Here is a 21,391-nt window from a genome sequence, read left to right on the forward strand (position 1 = left end):
GTTTTAAAATAGTGATCAATTTGCACCCGGTTTACGATGTTAGATTTTCTCTAATTCATTAATATGTTCCTGCATACGAAAAATTCTGGATGGTCATATAATTTTGAAAAGCAGTCTATAACCGATGATGACGCCAAAGATTCCTCACGCTTGTGGGGTTCATTCCACGGCGCTGCGCACTGATAACGCAACCGTACAAGTGATCGATTCCATCCAAGTTCGATGATGGCCCTCCTCAGTCCAGTTCGCGAAACGGTTCGGGTTAGTTCGAAATTGGTTGCGACGGTTCAAAGCGGAAAATGTGGTCATTACCGGCGACGGTGGCGAGTTCAGTGGTGATCCTGTTCGCGATTGGATTCGCAGCGGTTGGCGGCGAGGGATACGATGGCAGTGACCTACGCATCGTGGGAGGCTTCCCAGCGTCGCAGCAGGCGACCGTGCACCAGGTGGGTAACCCGATCAGTGGATTAATACGAAATTGTGCCTCAATTATATCAAAATTTGTTACAAATAACACATTTACCATATTGGCTTTTGGTTAGAAACGATTTTAGTTGGATGAGGCAATCAAACAAATTTGGAATCAAAAGTGTTTTGAATTCGTTTTACTTCTAAACTGTTCCTTACTCGATATTACGTGTCTCGATATCGAACCATAGTAAAAGTTGGATTTCATGGCTACCTCGATAGTCCCTCCGATCGCTGTTGCACTGGTTTTGTGTTATAAGTCGATGGTCCCATCAATATTGAGTTATGAAGAATTGATAGTGATTATAGCAAAACATTATTATAGAGCAGTATTTGGTTTTCCACCAGATATTTTGAAATAAAATGGTACAAACAGCATAACGACTGTCGTTCATACATTTCTTGAGGTTTGCTTGTTGGATAACTTATAGCAATATTTTGCTTTTTTTATTCTCGTGGAAAATTTCGCTTGGAGTGCTTGTAAAAGTGAGCGTTAATATTTCATACAATTATCGTCTACAAAAAAATAAATAGGGATAATAGGTACTTGCTCAGAAGATACTTAAACTGCTGAAGGCATCCGCGTGGTTCCATGAAATGGTGAACACAAATCTATCTGAACCCCGGAGGTTTGCATGAGGTATCGTTCAAATTAGCAGAGGTGCATGGTTTCAAACATTACATTAATTTCTTATATTTATGTGTTCTGCATTAGGCAACACTAGCATCCTCAGTTGGTAAAACCAAACTAAGCTGTTATTAATATTTGGGTTTATTCTATGAGTGGCGTGAGGTATGAATTGTCGGTTTCGTATAGCGAGGTGACAATTCTCGACTCGAGTGAAGTGACTCTCCATTTGATTTGCACGGCGAATTGTCGAGAATTGTTACCTTGCTATACTGCCGTTCTAGGCATATTTGTCCCGTTGCCCATAAAGTTTACATAGAACATGGGACAAGTAGGCGTATAATGGCAGTATACGACACCGACAATTCTCACCTCATGCAACTCGTAGAATTAACCCAATTACTTCGTCTGTGGTATTACATTTCATTTTCCGCAGCAGTTCAAAATTTTACAGGTGAAATGAATTCACCTGTTTATAAGATATAAAAATCGCTTTTCAATCAAATTAATCTAAATATATAAAGCACACAACAATCTTTGTCTAAAATGATTAATAATTTTATTCGACATTTGTTCCAATATTTCTTTGTTAGATATTCTATGTAACTGATTAATAATATACCAGGGACTGAGCTGCAAAATCATCTTCAACATTTTATTTTGAATCCTCTGTAGAGCTTTCTTCGTGGCATTACAACAGCTAGTCCATATTGGTGCTGCATACAACATGGCTGGCCCATAAATTGTTTGGAGAAAAGAAGCCCGTTCTTGAGACAATGTTCCTATTTTATATTAGGAAAGTAGTGCGCTGTATAGAACATCTGATATGCAATATAGCGCACTACTTCCGACATTATGTTTAATGTACAGGAAAGGCAGCGCTAGATAAAAAAGCGGAAGGCGCTATTTGGTTTAGTGCCAGAGGGACTATATAATTCTGTTGTAATTCGCTAATCGGGAAATTCTTGAGCGTATATGACGGAGCGCCATCAGCTTTGAATTGCGTGCAACACAACCACTTGAGCACTTGTGGCGGAATCAGGCATAAACCTGTTGAAGGTGTTCAATGATAACGGGTTTCTCCTTATCAATGAATGACTAATAGAACGGCCACTCTATTGAGTAGTTCATTTTTGCTTCCATCGAAGGCGATTACGGATCGGGGGGTATGGCCGCTATCTTCAAGTACCCTCGTCAGATAATATTGTTTCGAGCTGGTGAAATCACTGTTTATACGTTAGAGCCGTGGTAGATATGCTACATGGACAAAGGGGTTTATGAAGCTCGACTTTTAAATTATTGAGTAAGGGAGAGTGGGTAGATTTGATCCCCGGAAATTCATGATATCATCCTATTTTATAGGAGTTAACTTATACTATTTTATACTACCGTTTGCTGAACTGTTGAAAAACAGTACCATATAGTAAAATAGATTTGTGTATGTGTGTTGCTACAAACTATTTTCCAGATGGCTATTATACATTGCAACTATATCTGTCGAGTTTCTATTGCAATATCATTCAACAATTTCGGCACATAAAAATATATTGTAACTATTTGTGGTACATTGTTCGAACTGTTTGATATGGTATTAAGCTTGAGGATTCATACTGTTCAACAAAAATGCAACTGTTTAAGATACTTTAACCTTAACCGGTATAAGAAGCTTACTGTTTGGAATGTGAGTGAAATTGTAATTTTCTATGCGGGTTGTGTTATGCAATACGAAAGACAATGTTAGAGCGAAAAATTCATCAGATGATATAAAAATAATGTTTTAGGAGTAGTTTGAATTATCTATCTATCTATCTATATAAATAAAAATGGAGTGATGTTTGTATGTCACGAAATGGCTTGAGAACGGATGAACGAATTGACGTATATGTTTCACAGTTGCACTTGACAAAGGATGCGACGTGATAGTGAGAGGAAAAGGTTTGGAAAAGTCTCCGGAACAATTGAGAAAACGGGAGAATACTAATGTGTCATTTTGTAAGGGGAATTATATTACGTTTTACAATAGCCTACTTGATGGCATTACAAAGTTTGCCGGGACCACTGATCACAAATAAAATGCAACAGAGATCTTTTGAACGGCTTAGATACATCCTTATTTATTTATTTACTTTTTTTTATTATTTAAGAGGTTTTAAACAGATACATCCTTATTGCTTTGCGTATACTTTGACAAATCGTCTTAAATGATTAGAAAATAAATTTGGAGCACTTTAAACGCAATTTAGAAGCATTCCGTAATGTATGATTTTGCAAAATATACTATTATATACTCATGTTAAGATTTTAGATGAACTTAGCTTCAATATTAGACATATTTTATCATATTGCCAGCTTTAAACTTTTTATGAATGCCAATTCTGAGCCCTATTATTGCTTTTAATGTATGTTCTCAACATGTACATACTCTTGTATTCGTAGGTTTCACAGATGTTCTGTTGATACAATTTACAAATTTGATATTTTTGGAGCCAATTTGAGATTGTTGTAAAAACGGCCATCATTAATAAGTAGCATGGTGTATTAATAATGCAATACATGAATTTCCGTACATAAATAGCTCATCATCTCATTGTAAATGAGCATAGAAAGACCAGCCTGTCCAAATTATATACGTTACTCTAATCGGGCTAAAAATCTTCATATGTTTTATAACATTAGAACATCATTTAATTTTTTTTCACATTAGATTGTCAAATATTGGAAGTTATTAGCAATACTATTGCAGTTAAATATAAAATTGAATAGAGTAGAGGATTTAATAGGTAATGAAATCTAATCACTGAAGGGTTTTTTTTAAATTCCGCAACTGTTTGTTCTAGGATGTTGAATAGTACAGAATTAGGCAAATCATTTTCCACTTTTCATTTTGTTTTCTTACCATAAGCTAGGTATGCTGTTCCGCTCAAGAAAAGTAAAATGTCTGCGAAAGAAATGGTCATGAAATGTTCTACACGCTAAGATCAGTCTACCCAAATATGAGTAAAGTTTACCCATAATCGCCGAAAAGTGCATACACTCATTTTCTGAGTAAAGTGCCCTTACCTATTTATGGGTAAAGCATCATATGGGTGTACTTATATTGACGATCTTGCACTTAATGCGACGCACGGGCAAATAAAATTGTCACATAAAAATGTTCACACTGCCCCTTATTTGCATACAGGCATGGGATCGTTTTTTGCAACTGGAATTTACCTATGGTTTTGTTTTGAAAAACGTTGTTTTTGTTTTAATTTATTGTGGTTGTTCAAGTACATTTGAGAAATCTTAAATCTGAAATAAAATTAATTTTTGTTGACAACTTTATAGAGCAGAAAAGTCGATTTTCAATCCTTCGCATTTATTTAATGATTGCCATGATGTTCAAAATTTCGACTCCTACTGTTCCTATCGTGACGAACCATCCAATATTTACGGTAATTAAGTACAAATAAATACTTGTTGCGATTTACTTAATCTTTTGGATAGAAGCGCAGAGGATCCACTTGCCAGATTTCGTTCCAGTACCCACTCCAGCTCCGATGACCCAGATTCTATTGAGGAAATGATGGAACAGATTCCCGTGAAGAATAGTGAATTTGATATCACGAACTTCTCTGGAGACGAAAATGGCCCGGAAGAACGTATCCCGAATCGGAATGAAAACAACAACCGTTCAATCCATTCAAAGGAGAAATCTTCAGAAAACGATTTATATGTTTTCACTCTACTGGTTTACAAACGTGAATTCAAGGGGCAAACATCAGGTGCCTACATCGCCCGCTGGGATATATCCGTGAACAGCAGAGAAGAGTTTTTGACAACGGTGTGGAATTTGGCAATCATTTTTGAAGTAAGTGCTGATGGTGACTCTTCTCCTAAGTGGTGTTCCAAAGAAAAACCGACCGAGGAAGATTTCAACAAGTTTGCTCTGTTTCAATCAGGTCGACGGTATTATAAAGTGGAGAACATACAAGACATCAAAAACAATCTTCTTCAAAATTGGCGAGATAAAGAAATATCCCTTTATCTACATATTTATTCACTGAGTGTGAGTAACCGAGCAATTTGGAACACTGTTAAAGAGTGTCTCATTGAACCAAATGAACGAGATCGTGCAGGAGCTGCCAGCACACAGGCTTTACTGGATTTGACAGAGGAACTGCGAAGGACCCATGGAGGATTGCTTGAAGCCCATGGTATGGCATGGACTCTTTGGGCCAATGCAACACAGAGTGCTCCGGCATACAAACGTTCTTCAATGATGGAATATCCCACTCAGACGTTGGCAGGGTTATTTAAAGCGAAAGAAGGGATACGAGTGAAAACCATCAAACGTGAATTGGAAACTGCCAACAATGTCAATGATAGTTATCATGAAGACATCGTAGCTCTTCGTAAAGCGTTCAACACACTACGTGCATCCGTGAACTCAAGTCTGAAGGCGCTTGATCATCCGATTGAAATGTTGGAGATAAGTGAACGAACTAGCAGCAATTTGATCAGCGCCATGAAGTCAACCGTTACGGTTCAGGAGGATGAGATTGGAAAACAATTGAGAAATGATATAACGGATTGTCCTAATCTGGATCATGCAGAATAGACAGGGTTTTTGTTATGATTTTTATGAAATTAAAAAGCAAAGTTAGTTAAATTTTTTATTTTCATTTTTCTTTTAATTCTTCAATACCATTGGGAACAGCTACAGTAGGATCGAATTGCCCTCTGAAATATCCACATTTTCTGAACAACCCATCCATTTTAAATGATGCAAACTGTGACATTACTTCTGTAACAAACATATTGATATTTGTATTACTGTTTTCGTTGTATACCTTCTGCATACGTTTTTCAATGACACCAAAAACAATCTAAATGGGATTATAATATGGCGTGTAAGCGGGCAAAAATATCAGAAATATTCCCAATGACCTTAAGTAATAGATTATGTTAGCGTCGCAGTGTATCTTGGCCCCATCCATTATCCAAATGGAATGGATGCCAGGATAAGTTTCGACTTTTCCGCTGTACAGAGCAAACTGACGACATTGTTCAAAAAATTTCAATCACGTAAATGTTCCTTCGGTATAACAGCATTCAACTAGTCCTAGTTTACCAACCATGCACAGGCACGAAACTCGTGGTTTCCGCACAAACTCACCACGGGCTACAAGTTTTTGTCCTTTAACGGAGTAACCTTTTGTGCACACCATCCCGTGATTGTCGAAGGATACCTCGTCAATGAACAGCAAGTTGCAGTACATCCAGTTGATTGAGTTGATCTTTAGAAAGAATCGATGGACGTCACTTTCTTTGACCTGGATTGCCCTTCGTTCTAGGCACTTCCATGTGAGCCCTTCACTATGCAGTATTCGACAGACGGAAGATGCTGAGATCTCCATGTGAGAATGTTCTCTGAAGAGTTGTTAAGCTTCTTCCAAATAAAGAAGAGGTCGACGTTTATAGAGATCAACTAGTCATAAACGTTTGTATTTTTCAAACTTTTTAGAAATCAGAGTGTACTGCTTTCCTTCGAAGAGTCCGTTTTGTTCATAAATGTTGATCCAGTTATGAACAGTGGATTTGTGCTTTCCGTATAATCTGGACAGCTCAGCTACGGAATGGCCGAGGAAATAATACCCGTATAAAGCGTGGTAAACGGTGTTTTTTGATGCTCTTCGACGTTTTACTTCCGTAATAATCTCTGCCATCTCAAGGAGTTGAATGTGTTCTATTTATGGAACGAAACGAAAATTACGTTACAAAGTGTTTTAAAAACTAAATAATTGATCTCTTCACTGACCAGGTAGTTGTTTAGTAGTAAAATTAACTTGTGATCGTAACTAAGCATAACAAGTCGAACGAATGATCACGACGATACTGACATGAAATGTCATCAACAGGCTGTGACAATATTTTTTGACGTCTTCTCAGATTTGACCGAAAGTCTAAAAATCTCTGCAAAACTCAATATATGGGTACATGTTCAGCATTGAAAAATACCGGATTTTTTCACTCATATATGGGTAATTGATAATGATTCCCCTCTGAAAGTAATCAAATGAAATGAAAATTTTAATAATTATAACTTTTTATTAATTACTAACAAGCATAATAATAAATAAACAACACTTTTTTAAGAATGTCATCCAGGAAGTTTAGATCAGAAGTGAAATGTCCATAGACTTGGCCTCCAATGCTCTTTGCCCATTCTTCCGCAAAATCCTATTATGTAAAAAAACATCATGTTTATTACAATAAATTATATCCACTTGCCTATTTTATTAATAGCAACTTACCAGCATTATATTTGTATTCGGTCGAATTATGTCCTCCGCAGTTATTGAAATAAGGCGAGGTTTTTGTGTTGTGCCTGGGAGAAAAAGCGTGGACAATCAACTACTCAGAATATTGACTTCTGCGCATTCATATCTATTCGAATTAGCTTACCTTCTCCTATAATTTTAATCATCATAAAAGTCTTTTTGAACAGCAATCAATTAATGAAACAAAGTATTTTGTTGCTAAGATGATGTTCTCATCACGGAAACAATTTAAAATGGTGAAGTCCTCAAATTTTCACTCAAATATGGGTAATGGCTGTTTACCTATAATATGAGTAAAATTTACCGCCTTTTATAGGTATATTCTACTCATATTATGAGTAACATGGCAAAAACTCAAATTTGAGTGATTTCAATACCCATTTATGGGTATTCTCATCTTAGCGTGTACAGTGAGCTCCATTTGAATTGACATTGAGCATTTCGTGCAAGGAATTTCCGATTCATCAAGATAGGTGATTAATTTTCTTTTCAGGTGCATAGTCCTTAACAGAGCTGTTAAATGTCATGAATATCACGTGACTTTGACAATTGAATATTGCTTATATCAATCATTCACCCCCGTGAAAAAAGTCATCGGAAATAGTAGTTTACGGAACAAGTTGCGGAATGATGATTTTTACCGCACGAGTCGTAAGTTTATAATTACTACGAATCGGTTGGCATTATTTATTGATGCGATATTTCGCATGGAAAAGTGCTATAAGCATTTTAAATTTTCAAAAATTTTGACATTTAACAGCATTGGTCTTTAATATGTTTAAATTTGGAGGACTTGATCTAAGTTATACATGAATTATTATAATGATATTTCTAAAACACTTTGGGTTCAAAATTATTGTGCTTATTCTGCGCTGCGTGTGAGTCGAGACGAGTCGCTCTCACCGCGAGTGATGTGAGACGACTAATGTTAATCAAATGGGAGCGAGTCGACAATTGTCACCTCATTCGACTCGTGTCACCTCACACGCCGCGCAGAATAAGCACAATTGAAAAGTACAAAAGATCAGCACTAAACATCTTTTCAGCAAACTTCAAAAAAAAATCAGAACTAAAAGACTGTGGCCTAAATTGTTTTTAGACTAGGTTTCTGATTTTTTTTTTTTACATAAACCAATTCAAATTGTTGGCCAAAAACCACATATAATTTTTGGATCCAGTGAAAAACAGCATTTGGCATGGTGTTAATAACTTTCCAGTATTTATTTTCAGTTGCACGGTCAAAACTACGGAGAATATCTAAATGTTGATCATAGTTCAACAAAAAAGAAAAGCTCAATAGCTAACCCAATCTTTTTCTTTTCAAAGAACGCCTTACAAATTATGCGTGACATGGCCCATAACCCTAGAAAAATTCTTAATCTAGTTTCGTGATTCTTATTAGATTCAAGGAAAGATATTTTTAGCAGAAAAGATATCTCGTTAAAAGAACATTTTGACATAGATTTTTCATAAGGCCTTATCTGCATTCATCGATTTCTCTTCATCGTTGCTCTCTTTGCATTATTGCAGAAAACTGATTTCCTTTTCGTAATACTTTTTCGTGCTGTAGGAAAAACAATCACTTTATCTAGCTTAATGTACAAGAAATATTACAGATTTGTTTAATTTGGCGAAGTTATTAGCGAAAGAGAGGATCGGGGCCCAGATAGCCGTAGCGGTAAACGCGCAGATATTCAGCAAGACCAAGCTGAGGGTCGTGGGTTCGAATCCCACTGGTCGAGGATCATTTCGGGTTGGAAATTTTCTCGACTTCCCAGGGCATAGAGTATCTTTGTACCTGCCACACGATATACACATGCAAAAATGGTCATTGGCATAGTAAGCTCTCAGTTAATAAGTGTGGAAGTGCTCATAAGAACACTAAGCTGAGATGCAGGCTCTGTCCAAGTTGGGACGTGATGCCAGAAAGAAGAAGAAGAAGGATCGATGACGAGAAACCGCTCATATCAGTTAAACCTTTATGAAGGAACAGTAAATCGACACTTTTTTCCTTTATGAAGCTTCCTAAAAAATTTACATAAATCCAAAACAGCATCTTTCCACAAATCCATCTGCCCAAGAATACTTAACCAAGCCTTAACCGAGAATGAGCGTCTCCAAGAATCCACTGAACAGAAAATCTGAATAAATCAACAGTAAAACCATCTAGATCTCCCTAGAAAATTGAACGAAAATCTTTTTTAGATTAGCTTTCCACAAACCGCTTAGAATCTGCTAAAAATTAAAAAAAATAGTAATCCTCTTCTTAACTTTTAAGTGATTTCCCAAAGCACCTTCAATTGAGTCCCGAAATTTTTCAATATTTTTTTTTTAATTTGATAATACGAAAGAGCATGTTCTCGCAAATACTCTAGCAATTTTCCAGCTCAAATAACGGCTATAACATATTAAAACTTTAATTTTAAAAATGCTTCCTAGTATGAACCTTGACACTTTTGATCTTGTGTGATGTTCACTTTGTTGACAAAAATTCCACAAAGGTTTTAGTTTAACACTGGGGTTGTTCCTATCTGATATTTCGGAAGGGACACGGAAAACAAAATATACCCAAAATTTGAGTTTAAACCAAATTTTTGACTTAAACCAACGAAAGTCATTTAAATTTTAGTTAACATGTGTTTCTGACCTGTGTAAACTTAAGCGTTTGGTACCAAATTTGGAACAAGGCATTGGACCCTATAACCTGATCCATTATCGCCTGGATTCCCGTTACGATTACTGTAATAATCTCATCTAGAATTTGCTATGCATCTTAATAGAAATCTATCAAGCATCTTACCAAGAACTATGTCGGGAATCTCCAAGTGCGCTTCTAGATTTTTTTCGAGGATAACAATGTTTCACAATTGGCTCAATATTTTGCCGCCAGAAATCTTTGAATAATCTCATAAAAAGATCGGTTTCTCGGAGAATTTTTTGGCAAATTTTTCTAGCTAAATTTGTCAAAAATCTAAAATAAAAACAATTTTTTTTGTTTATTAGGCATACTAGAAACCTTTAACTATTCCTTTAGCATTTTACCACAAGTTCATCATAATGCGAAGTTTGAGTTGTCAAACAGTCGTATATCTTTTGTCAAAGTTTTTCAACTTTGTCCACAGTACCTACTTAAAATTTCAACAAATTGGTACTCTTATATTCGGAATACATATTATTCCTGGTGTGTTCTACAATTTCACGGGTATTTCCCGTATTTTTCCCAGCCAAATGGAATTCCCGTGTTTTTTCCGAATTTTTCAGGTGGATGAACACCCTGTGTGATACATTGAACCGTTCTTGAGCGCCAAATCGTGACATACAAACAACATTCCCTTTTTATTTGTTATTTATTTTATTTTTTATTTATAAAATATATGAAAAATTTCAGCTTCATAGACGATGAAAAGACGTTCATGTTTCGCCAAACAGCCAAAAATTTACAACACGTGACATAATGCAGTGAATCTAGAATGCAAAGAATATTATTCTGTGATTTATCAAACTTGGGTAACGAGAGACCGTAATTAGTACTAGAACTGGTATCTAGTTTGAACTCGACTACTCCCAGACAACCAGAAATCGCATGAAAGTTCGCGTTACAACTCGTTTATTCATACTTATTACATCAAACCCGCAAAACACCGTGGATAAACTCGTCAGTTTGATGAGTTTCCTCGCATAAAACACTTCTTTTCTGAGTTCATTTATACATTTTGTTTCGTCTCGTACACTCGTACATAGTAAGTCAATCCGTAGCAGCTGTCAAATCAACATTTGTTATCATAAGTTAAGTCGCATAATGTCACCGCAGCATTCGCCCAACATTTCGAGCAAACGTTGCCTTGCGAGGTCAAAATTTTGATTTTTGTCAAAGTCGACTATTACAGGACCTCAGTACCCAGGTAACCAGTAAGCACTGTTATAAGCGGTAAATGGACTGTTCAACTGCATATCAGTGCCAACTGGTAGCATATAGCATTTTCAAATGCTTTTAGGCATTGTGATCCACAAGGCCTGATAATGGCAGTATATGGGTAAATAACGCTATGTTACAGGGCTTGTAAGCCCTGTGCCTATTAGCAGTACACAAGAGCTATGAATGCTTATAAACGGCTTGGTGGCATGACGTTTATGACAACAAAGTCGAAACAGATGTCAATCAAAACAAATTTAGATTCGACGATCAAATTTGGCTAAAATGTATTCTGAACAGCAGAATGATTGCAGAAAGTTAACAATGTCGCAGCGGAAGAAGTCCAGAAATTTATGAGTAGTAAAAACACTGAGGATTCAGAACCATTGCTAGAACAGGGAGAGAAATACAAAATGAATTATGAAAGCATTTTTGGTTTTATGTCGCGAGATCATCTCATTGAAATCCTTTTTCGATTAGTTATTAAGGGATTTCACTTTCACCATTATTTATTATAATGTAGTCCGTGGCCTCTTCCATGAGTTTTCTAGCATCCTTAATTTCTTCCGCCGGATACCGGGGTAATCTGTTATACTTTAAATACTATTCTGGGCGAACTAAACCATCAATGCAAAGGTGGAGCAGTTGGAAAATCTAGGGAAAATCATGTAATGGGAGCCTCGGAAACATAAGTTCGAGCCTGGAGCACGTAAGAAAAAAAAATTGATTAGGAACATAAAAAGTAGAAAAGGATAGAAAATAAACAAACTTTTTTTCCTTTTTCTTTGATCCATGTGCTATAAAATTTTGACACGTCTCACTTCAGAGCCTAGGAACGAGTAGGCCGTTTATCAGCCGAATAATTCGCCAAAATTGGCTCAATAGCAGCCCTTAACTGCGATATAGTTCCAATAAGTCCTGTTAGCCCAGCCTTTAAATCGACTTTAGAACCAACTTGGTGCCGTTTTAGACGGCTTAGTGGTTACTTGGGTAGAATTAGCATTCCGACAATTTTTCAAAACTTGTTTCAGAAAGTTTCGAAAAATATCCCAGATACATTGTAGTTTGATAACAAATGAGATTTTGATACCGTCTGCTGTTGATATACTTCCCGAAGGATCTCTCGAGGAATGTTGACGGAATGTTGAGCAACAACAACCAACCGATTTCCATTTCGAGGGACGTAAAGATTGTCGTTCAACAGCTCAAAAACAACACGGCAGCTGTGAAAAATGGTAAAGAATGATAATTGTATAAAAAAGGAATACTTCATTATTTCTCAATAGTAATGCACTAATCAAAGCACACGGGTGTACCACAAAAGATCAAAGAAAACTGGAATCAAAGAAAATAGAAAAAAAAAAACAGTAGTATGCGGATTCACCTACTAGCATGTACTTTGCCTTTAATGCTTTCTTCACCAGTCCGGTTTTTGCTGCCTCAAGTATGCGATTATCTTAAAATGTCAATATACCAATATACCTCGAAGATTTATTATAATGTCAATATACCATCGCAGTGATTAAAAAATCATCAAATGTTACAGATTTAGCGAATATGGAACATACGCATCTTTGAAGAACGAAAAAATCTAAGCCTACTTGAATTTTTACGTTGCGTTTTAATTGCGCGCATATTATCTGCGCGTTAACGCCGCCGCTGGATGTGGATTTAAAATGAGCGCCGCAATAAATATTCATCTGACGATGTCCGCATCACTCGCGAAACAAACCATTTGACTGGATCGGTTGAAAATCGTTCCTTGGCTGGCACATCAGGCTCTTCGCTTAATACCTTTGTAACTTGCAGACCGTGTTACTCTCAGCGAGACAACAACATCATACAAGTTTTTCTGTAGGAATTATCCCAATGAATTTATAAGAAATTCATCAAATATTCCTCAGTTTTCTAAGAGAATTCTGCGACTTTCCAGAGTTTTAGGATAAGAGATCATATGGAGGAATCGCAGTAGAAACTAATAGTGAAATACTTGGAGAAACTCCTGGACGAATTCCTAGATTCCCTGAAGGAACACCCTATAAACTCCTGAAAGAATTCTTGGAGAAATCTGCAAGAACTTCTAAAAGAATCCCTTGAACAAGCTTTGGAGGAATCCCTGCAGTTCTGTAAGAATCCTCTAAGGAACTTTTGGAGTAATCTCTGAAGAAACTTTTGGAGGCCTTGAAGTTCCTGAAGAAATCCCCGAAGAAACTCTAGGACAAGTCCCTGGAGGAAATCTTTGAGAAATACCTGGAAAAAGTCCTAAAGGAATCGCTGGAAAAACTCTCAAAGGAATCCACGGGGATCGCCAGAAGTAAACTTCGAATGAATTCCAGGAGGAATCACTAAAAAAGTGAAATTCCTTGAGTCCTAGAAGGAATTCCTGAAAAATCTCCTGGAGGCATGAAACAGGGCTGGTAGCAGGATATCTCTTTTCAGATATTTGATCACTATTTCAAGTCTCTAAAAAGTTTCTAACGGAAGGTCTCTAAAGTCTCTAATTCAACCAAAATGGTCTCTAAAGTCAATATCTTCCTTATGCTGCTTGCAGTGAATCCTGATGCCAAATTCGAGTTGTTCCAGAGAAACCTTCAGAGACTATGACGCGACTATTTCAAAGGTTTCGTTAGATTTTTTCCTGGCATGCTCTGAAGGATTCCTCCAGAGATTCTTCCAGCGTTGTTTCAAAGGGTGCTCAGAGGGATTTCTTAAGAACTTGCTCCAAGAAATCCTTGAGCACTTCAACGCTTCTACCTCCAGTAGCTTCACAGAGACCTGTCTCCGGTACACGCTATTCCACTCTATTTCTTGACGTCCTACTTCTACTGAATGCAGCGTCCTAATTTTGCATGCGCGATCCTCAACACCGGATGACGTTGCCCACTTCATTATTTCTACTCCTACCTTACGACAATAGTCGTCACTTTGGATTGAACTAATCGCTGCAGTTTTAAAGCATTACGAATGTTAGTACAGGCCTTAGAGTAGCATTGCTTTGGACGTCTAAACTTGGGACTGAAGCCTTGCGCACATTCAGTTATTTCGGTAAACTTATGACCTTTAAAATAACAGTTTTTGATAGTATCTCGATCAAACACTTTATATCCCTTTCGGGACGAACCAGCACAATATTGTGCTGTTCGGCACCCATGACATTGAATGATTCTTTTAGCCAATAAATCATTGTTTTACTAAACTTTTTTGATTTCGATCATGGAATTATCATTGATACTTGTAATTAAGCACAAAAGCTTTTGTTTACATCGTGTTTATAAAACACCAGCTCAGGGTAAACAAAATGTAAACAAACACCGTAAGAATTGAAAAAGTTTTATCTGTCACAACTTTTGAACTATTTGTTTTTTCTAGGTATGCACGAATACGAATCGAGAGTGAAAGAGTCATTCTTTGAAATGGTGAAGACAAAATGGGAATTGATTCACACAGCAAAGATTTCTGGAGGGACAAAGTGGGACCAACCGAAACGAAAGGGAAAACAAAACTTACGAGTATGGTCAGGGGTCATTTAAAAATGACGTTCATCATTTAGAGGAGAGGGAGGGGGGTCAATGAAAGTGTGGCAGTGCATGAATTAGGTATTGGAAAAAGCGTGACAGAGGGGGGGAGGCGGGGTCTAGAAATCCCGAAAAAAATGGACGTCATATTTGAATCGTTCCTCAGAGCTTTACATTTTCCTTTGTAATCTAACGGTCACACCGATTACGAAACTTTAAAAACTCATGGCAAGCCAAAAAGCCTGCTGATTGCAGCTGTCTTATGGATTTTCTAATTAGAAACATTGCAAGTGTCTTAATTTTTAAATATGACGATTTCCAAAAGTTTGAATACATTCGAAAAAAAATTGATTGCTTTATGTAATTTGTCAAATAGCTGGAATATATGTAACAATTCCAAAAAGCAAATTCATGCTTTAATATGGTTAATGACCTGATTTTGACAATTCGTTTTAAAAGGGTTTCCAAATTCCTTGTAACGTGTAAGCTATCCGTCCCAGTTCTTTCTGTGTTTCTCAACTGTGGAAGTGTTCATGAGAAGTTGAGAAGCAGGCTTCTGTAAGGTCAGAAAGAAGAAGAAGGAGTTTGATGGTAATTAATTGCATTTGCATGCGTCATTTTTGTTTATTAACGTCCAAGCTGTCGGGCACATATTACGTAAATTTACATGAATTTTTAGGGAAGCTGCTTACGCAGACTGAATGTTTTGACGTTTCCATTTAAATTCTAGGAATAAAATGAATGATTCCAGTTATTGAAAATATATCAGTTCCATGTTATTAACCTTTACAAAAACATCGCTTAAGTATCATTTAAAGGATGGCTATGTGATTTTAAAAGTGATAGTGTATATGTTAGGTAAAGTGAGTGAAATAGGTTGGAAGGGGTTTCTAAAAAATAATTTATTTTTCGAGTCTAGTACATGACTTTGATAACGGCCTTATAATGGAGGTCAAATTACGCGTATCTGTTAACCCGTATAAGCCTGAGTGAAAGAAAAATGACTAAAACTCTCACCACTCAGCGAATACTTAAAGAATTCAAATATGTTTTTGTCAGTATGCTGGCCCACATATCTAGTTTCTAGAAATGGCCGAAGAAACTCGGAAATACTCCTGTAGCCGGAGTTATCACGGTGTGTCACTGGGTCAAGTCGGGTAAAAAAATGCGATTTTTTGGGACATGCCAAGTTATCTTTATTTGTTTCCAATAGCATTCATTTTATTTTGCATAAATCATTAAAATCTGATATTCAACATTATAAATGAATAGTTTTGCACTGTTTAAAGTGTATCAGATGCGGCCATTTGGGCTTAAAGACCTGAAAAACCGGCTCTAAGGACTGTTCATTTAAGAAAGTGGACACGTGTTTTTTACAGTAAACTGTTTATTTTCGAACAAATTCATGAGTTTACCTAAAATACATGGAAATCAACGTAATTTCGATGAAATTCACATAAATTTGAACATTTATTGAGCATTGCTGGAGAATGCTCTTACTTTTCTTTTGATACCTCCCATAAAATTCTGCACAACTTTTTTCGGAACTTTTCGAATTGCTTTTTGAACTGCTGACCACATTTTCTTGAAAAAATCGATGGAGCTTGCTTCTCTTCCATCCTTCTTAAGATGCCGTTTGATTATTGCCCAATATGTTTCAATGAGGCGAAGTTCTGAGCAATTTGATGGATTCGATCAGTTTTCTACAAATTCGACTTATTCCTTCTTGAGCATCTCCAAAGTAGCTGAAGCATAGTGAGCCGATGCTAGGTCTGGCAAAAACAATGGAAGCATGGTATGCTTTCAGTAGATGGGCAGCAGCCATTTTATAATGCATTCAGTTCTGTAATTTTCGCCGTTGATTGAACCCGTCGTGAAATATGTAGTACTTTCATACCGCAGGAGCAAATTGCTTGCCATACCAAATCATTTTTCCCAAATTTTTCTGTTGGGATGTATGGTACGTCGTCAGGAATATCTGTTTTGGTTACAGCGCTGAAAAAATTCAATTTGGACACTTCGCAATTTAAGCCAAATCTCAGAACGGTAGTTTTTCTGTACACCATTTGTGCAGAAAAAAATTGAGAGTCGCCATCGTTTAGAATTTATAATTTTTTTATGTCAACTTTTGTCTGCTGTCAAAATAAACACTTGAGATCACACTGAAACAAAATTTTATTTGTTTTTATGGAATTTTTACACCAAAATGCTAATATTTAGGTGTCCACTTTCGTAAATAAACAGTCCTTAAATTTGTTAGGCATTAAACTGTTTAAAATCTCTAAAAGTATAGATCGAACATAATAGTTCACTAAAATGCAATCTCATAAGCTTGACACAGATTTTAAGATACAAATTGCGCATTTTATCATAAATTTGAGGCATCCCGGGGACCCGAAATGATCAATCAAATGCAGTTGATATAATTATTAAATTTAATCGATTATCAAAAGGTTTACGCTGATGCGTTTTTCTAAAACTCCTTGATATAGTGGCCACATTATAGCCCATTCTGGAAATTATCAGTGACTTGAAATTTGCCTACCTCTAGGGGCACATAAGCGCAAAACCCTTGTCACGCTACCTGACCCAGTGATCCACAGCAATAACTCCGGCTACATGAACATTCCCGAGATTCTTTGACCACTTTTAGAAACTAGATGTGTGTACGAGCATACTGACAAAAAATAATTGAAATCCGTTAAGTATTAGCTGAGCGGTGAGAGTTTTAGTAATTTTTCTTTCACTCAGGCCTATACGGGTTAAAGGATACAAACTCTAGTGGAATTAAATGGTATAGTACTCAATTCGGTTTTCATTTATGTATAGATATTCCACTAAACAATTCGAAGGTTTATTATAATTTATTTAAATTTTAATTTTTATTCCGTAAATTATTTTTGAGAAAAAATCCCATATAGTTTTTGAGGATATAAACAGACATAGCAAAACCAAGATGGTTTGGTTGAGACAATTAGTTTTCAAGTTATTCAAACATGTATGTTTACCCATTTTTATATGACGTAGACTAGTTCTTGAATTATAGCGATAAACGTCATCATCACGTAATGCTCTGAATCTTAGAGAGAATACTAAGTATTTTCATCTCTCGTACATTGTTTTCGTTCCATTTGTAAAAAAATATTATATAATTAATGTACATTATTTTTTTTTAATTTTGATGTACATTAAAAAATATTTCTGAATTTTTGGGTCGCCCTATTCCCCGAAAGAGCACCCTAATGACGAAATAAAAAAAGTACGGGCCCAAATTTTTTTCAAAAGGCATGACTGGAACAATTTTCTAAAAAAATATAATTTTTTTTTCGAACATCGACCGCCTTGGGGACGGACCAGCACAATTGTGCTGGTCTGAATTTGACCCTAAAAAGTTCATTGGTTGATAGAATAGCCAAAATAAAGAATGTTTTGTTCTACGAGATGATGAGTTTAGAAGGTAAATTTTGAAATAATCACTCAAATATGGTCCGTCCCGAAAGGGATATAGAGGAATTGCTGACATAGCTCTCAAAACTGATGCACACCATACATGTTTCTGTCTTTATCTGTTACCATGCATCTCAGTTTAGAAGAATTGACTTTGGACATTGTTAGACGACACCCACTCCTTATTTTGTGTTTCAAAAAGTTTTTCCTAATTATTGTCTCGTTATCCGATCGCAGGTCTCGATCCGGGTGAAATCCAATGACCTGAAAGCGTTTGGCAGTGGCCACATATGCGGCGGAAGTCTGATCAACAACCGAACCGTCCTGACGGCCGCTCACTGTTTGGTGGATAGCAGCAATCGGAAACGCTCGGCCGACTACTTCCGGGTGGTCGGCGGCAGTCTGAACCGTACCGTGACCTCGGGCAACACCATCCTGGACGTGTCCCAGGTGGTCATCCACCAGCGCTACAATCCCGCGAACTTCGACAATGATGTGGGACTGTTGATCGTGAGTATTCATGGCATATTATGGAGGACAGGTATAGATATAATATACGTCTATTCTTTTTTCATATAGCTAAGTTCCATCGTTTCCGCCAATCACGCAACGCTTCGGCCAATCAACATGGCCGCAACTAAACCCAATCCAGGTGTTTTGTGCCAAACCAGTGGATGGGGAACTCTCACATACGTAAGTGCCAATACAATGCTTATTACTCCAGTTAATCAACTCCTCTTTCAAAACGCAACTTAGGGTGAACCCATCAAAACCAGCGTATTGATGGCCGTGAACGTTACCGTACAGCCGACGGAAATCTGCAACGGAACGTCTAGCTACAATGGGTTCATCAAGAATGGCATGTTCTGCGCTGGTGACGTGCAGGGCTATCGGGACGCATGCCAGGGAGATTCCGGAGGGCCTTTGGTTTGCAACGGGCAGCTGGCGGGCATCGTTTCGAACGGAAAGGACTGCGGGTTGGCTGCCTACCCGGGGATATATGCCGACGTGGCTTACTACCGCGGGTGGATACTGACAAACGGTGCCGGCCAGCGGACAATGCGCGGAACGGCACTAGCACTGACCATGGTCGGGTTGGTGTATGGATTCGTGCAGCGATTGATGATGTAAGGTGTGTTCAGTAATAGAGAAGGGTGATAATAAATTATTTGTTTTCTAATAAAAAAAAGATCGATTGCCGAGTACATAATCGAAAGCTTCCGTAACGAATGTACAAATTCCTACCGACCATATAGATATCACATGTATGTACATATGTATAATAGTTTGCTTGAATGCGACAATTACTTAGTCATCGATTGCTTTTCGTTTGAAACTGGTGGTTCCCCATTCGGTAAATTACCCAAAGATTGATAAGGCCACGCTATCGCTCATCATTCAGAAATAGGGTTTAAGATAATCCAAATCGGGAAATTTATAGAACGTGGTACGGACGAAGGCTCTCGTTTTTCGATGAACATTGCCCTCTATTGATTTGTCTTGTTGATTTTTTTCCCCAAAAATATCGATTTTTGAACATAAATCAATTTATAAACTTCTCGAGCATAGTCCACGCACAGATAAACAGACGTAACACTGATTAATTTGAATCGTCCATGGTATTAACTATCATTACAAATGTTTCAAAGATGTAGCTATTATCTAACAACATTGTATTAGTTTCGTGTGACGATTTGCACTTTTCACTAACGTATATAAATATAAATACGTACAATAATATGGAACCGGGGTTTTCCTTGGTGCCATCTGTGGTTGGGCATTAGAAGTTTCATCATGCAATCAACAGAAGGCGATACTGTCTGACGATTTCAAATAACGCCTTTATCATCAATCTGGTTACAGTACAGGTGATTTAGTGCTAGGACAAAATTATGAATGATGAAACTTCAAATGCCCAACCAAGGATGGCAACATGGTGGCCAAGGATCCAAATGATTGCAAGTATACGGTAGCGACAACTGCAAAACTGGAATTATGGAGTCTATTTTGTAAATCGAGCGAATTCATGTGACTCGTCTGTAGTCATTGTCGATCAAAGTAAGCATGCATATTTCGGATGTCACCCGTCGACTCCCATAGGGATCGTTCAAATATTGCGTAACGCAACAGGGGTAGGGGGGTCTAGCATAGTGTTACGGTCCATACAAAAATTTAAAATTTTCCATACAAAAGCTGTTACGTGGGGGAGGGAGGGGGTCTAAAATAGGCAAATTTTGCGTTACGTAATATTTGAATGAACCCATAGTAATCCAGTCACATACAGTGACAACTTTCGATAAACTTGAGGGGATTTTTTTTATTATCGTACAAATTGGGCCGAAGGGTCTCAGATTTTCATGAAACTTTTTCCACAGGCAGGGCTCATGGATATATGAATGAAAAAAAATTGAGAAAAATTCAGGGTCGCCCATTTTTCCGGAAAACCCAGGTGGAAATATTTTGTTTTCCCTTGACACTACTTACTTTGAAAAATCATAACTCAAGAACGAAGCATCGTAGAAACAAAATTTTTGTATGAAAATTTAAGCAAATTTTCTCAAAAATCCAAAAAAAAAATGAACTGGAAAAAGTTTTCCACAAAATTTTCCACCGTTGGGAAAATTCGTAAAGAAAAGCCGGAAAAACTATGCCCGAACTCGTGGAAAATTTTCAAAAAAATATTTTCGAGAAGGTAATTTTATAAGCTTTAATCACTGAAATTTTTGGAATGCACTTTTTTTTCGTTTTTGAGTTATGGCCAATTTTGTAAAAAATGTCCAGATGTGCCATATAAGACTTTTCTTTCAAGAACTCAAGAAGACTCATTGAACGAAACATTGTAGAAACAAAGTTTTAATATGAAAATTTAAGCAAATTTTCTCAGAAATCCAAAAAAAATATGAACTGCAAAAAGTTTTTCACAAAATTTTCCACCGTTAAGGAAATTTATAAAGAAAAGCTGGAAAATCTATGCCCGAACTCGCGGAAAAATTTTATTAAAATATTTTTGAGAAGGAAACTTTGTAAACTTCAATTCTAGTAACTTTTAGGATGTACTTTTTTTTGTTCCTGAGTTATGGTCAATTTTGTAAAAAAT

At 36.8% G+C, this 21,391-nt stretch overlaps 1 protein-coding gene and 1 long non-coding RNA gene across 2 annotated transcripts; one reads left to right on the top strand and one right to left on the bottom strand.

Moving 5' to 3' along the window:
• Nucleotides 1-220: 220 nt before the first annotated feature.
• On the top strand, nucleotides 221-19,515 carry LOC5570111 (trypsin alpha-3). The gene is made up of 4 exons (XM_001653041.2): nucleotides 221-446; nucleotides 18,532-18,804; nucleotides 18,874-18,987; nucleotides 19,051-19,515. The coding sequence occupies exons 1-4, from the start codon at nucleotides 300-302 to the stop codon at nucleotides 19,423-19,425; spliced, it is 909 nt and encodes a 302-aa protein (XP_001653091.2). The 5' UTR covers nucleotides 221-299; the 3' UTR covers nucleotides 19,426-19,515.
• On the bottom strand, nucleotides 6,630-6,941 carry LOC110674083. The gene is made up of 2 exons (XR_002498630.1): nucleotides 6,897-6,941; nucleotides 6,630-6,824 (listed from the first exon to the last, which is right to left on the bottom strand). It is a non-coding gene; the product is annotated as an uncharacterized LOC110674083 (long non-coding RNA).
• Nucleotides 19,516-21,391: the final 1,876 nt, after the last annotated feature.

Source organism: Aedes aegypti, chromosome 1, assembly GCF_002204515.2.
Source record: "Aedes aegypti strain LVP_AGWG chromosome 1, AaegL5.0 Primary Assembly, whole genome shotgun sequence".
Classification (NCBI taxonomy): Eukaryota; Metazoa; Arthropoda; class Insecta; order Diptera; family Culicidae; genus Aedes; species Aedes aegypti.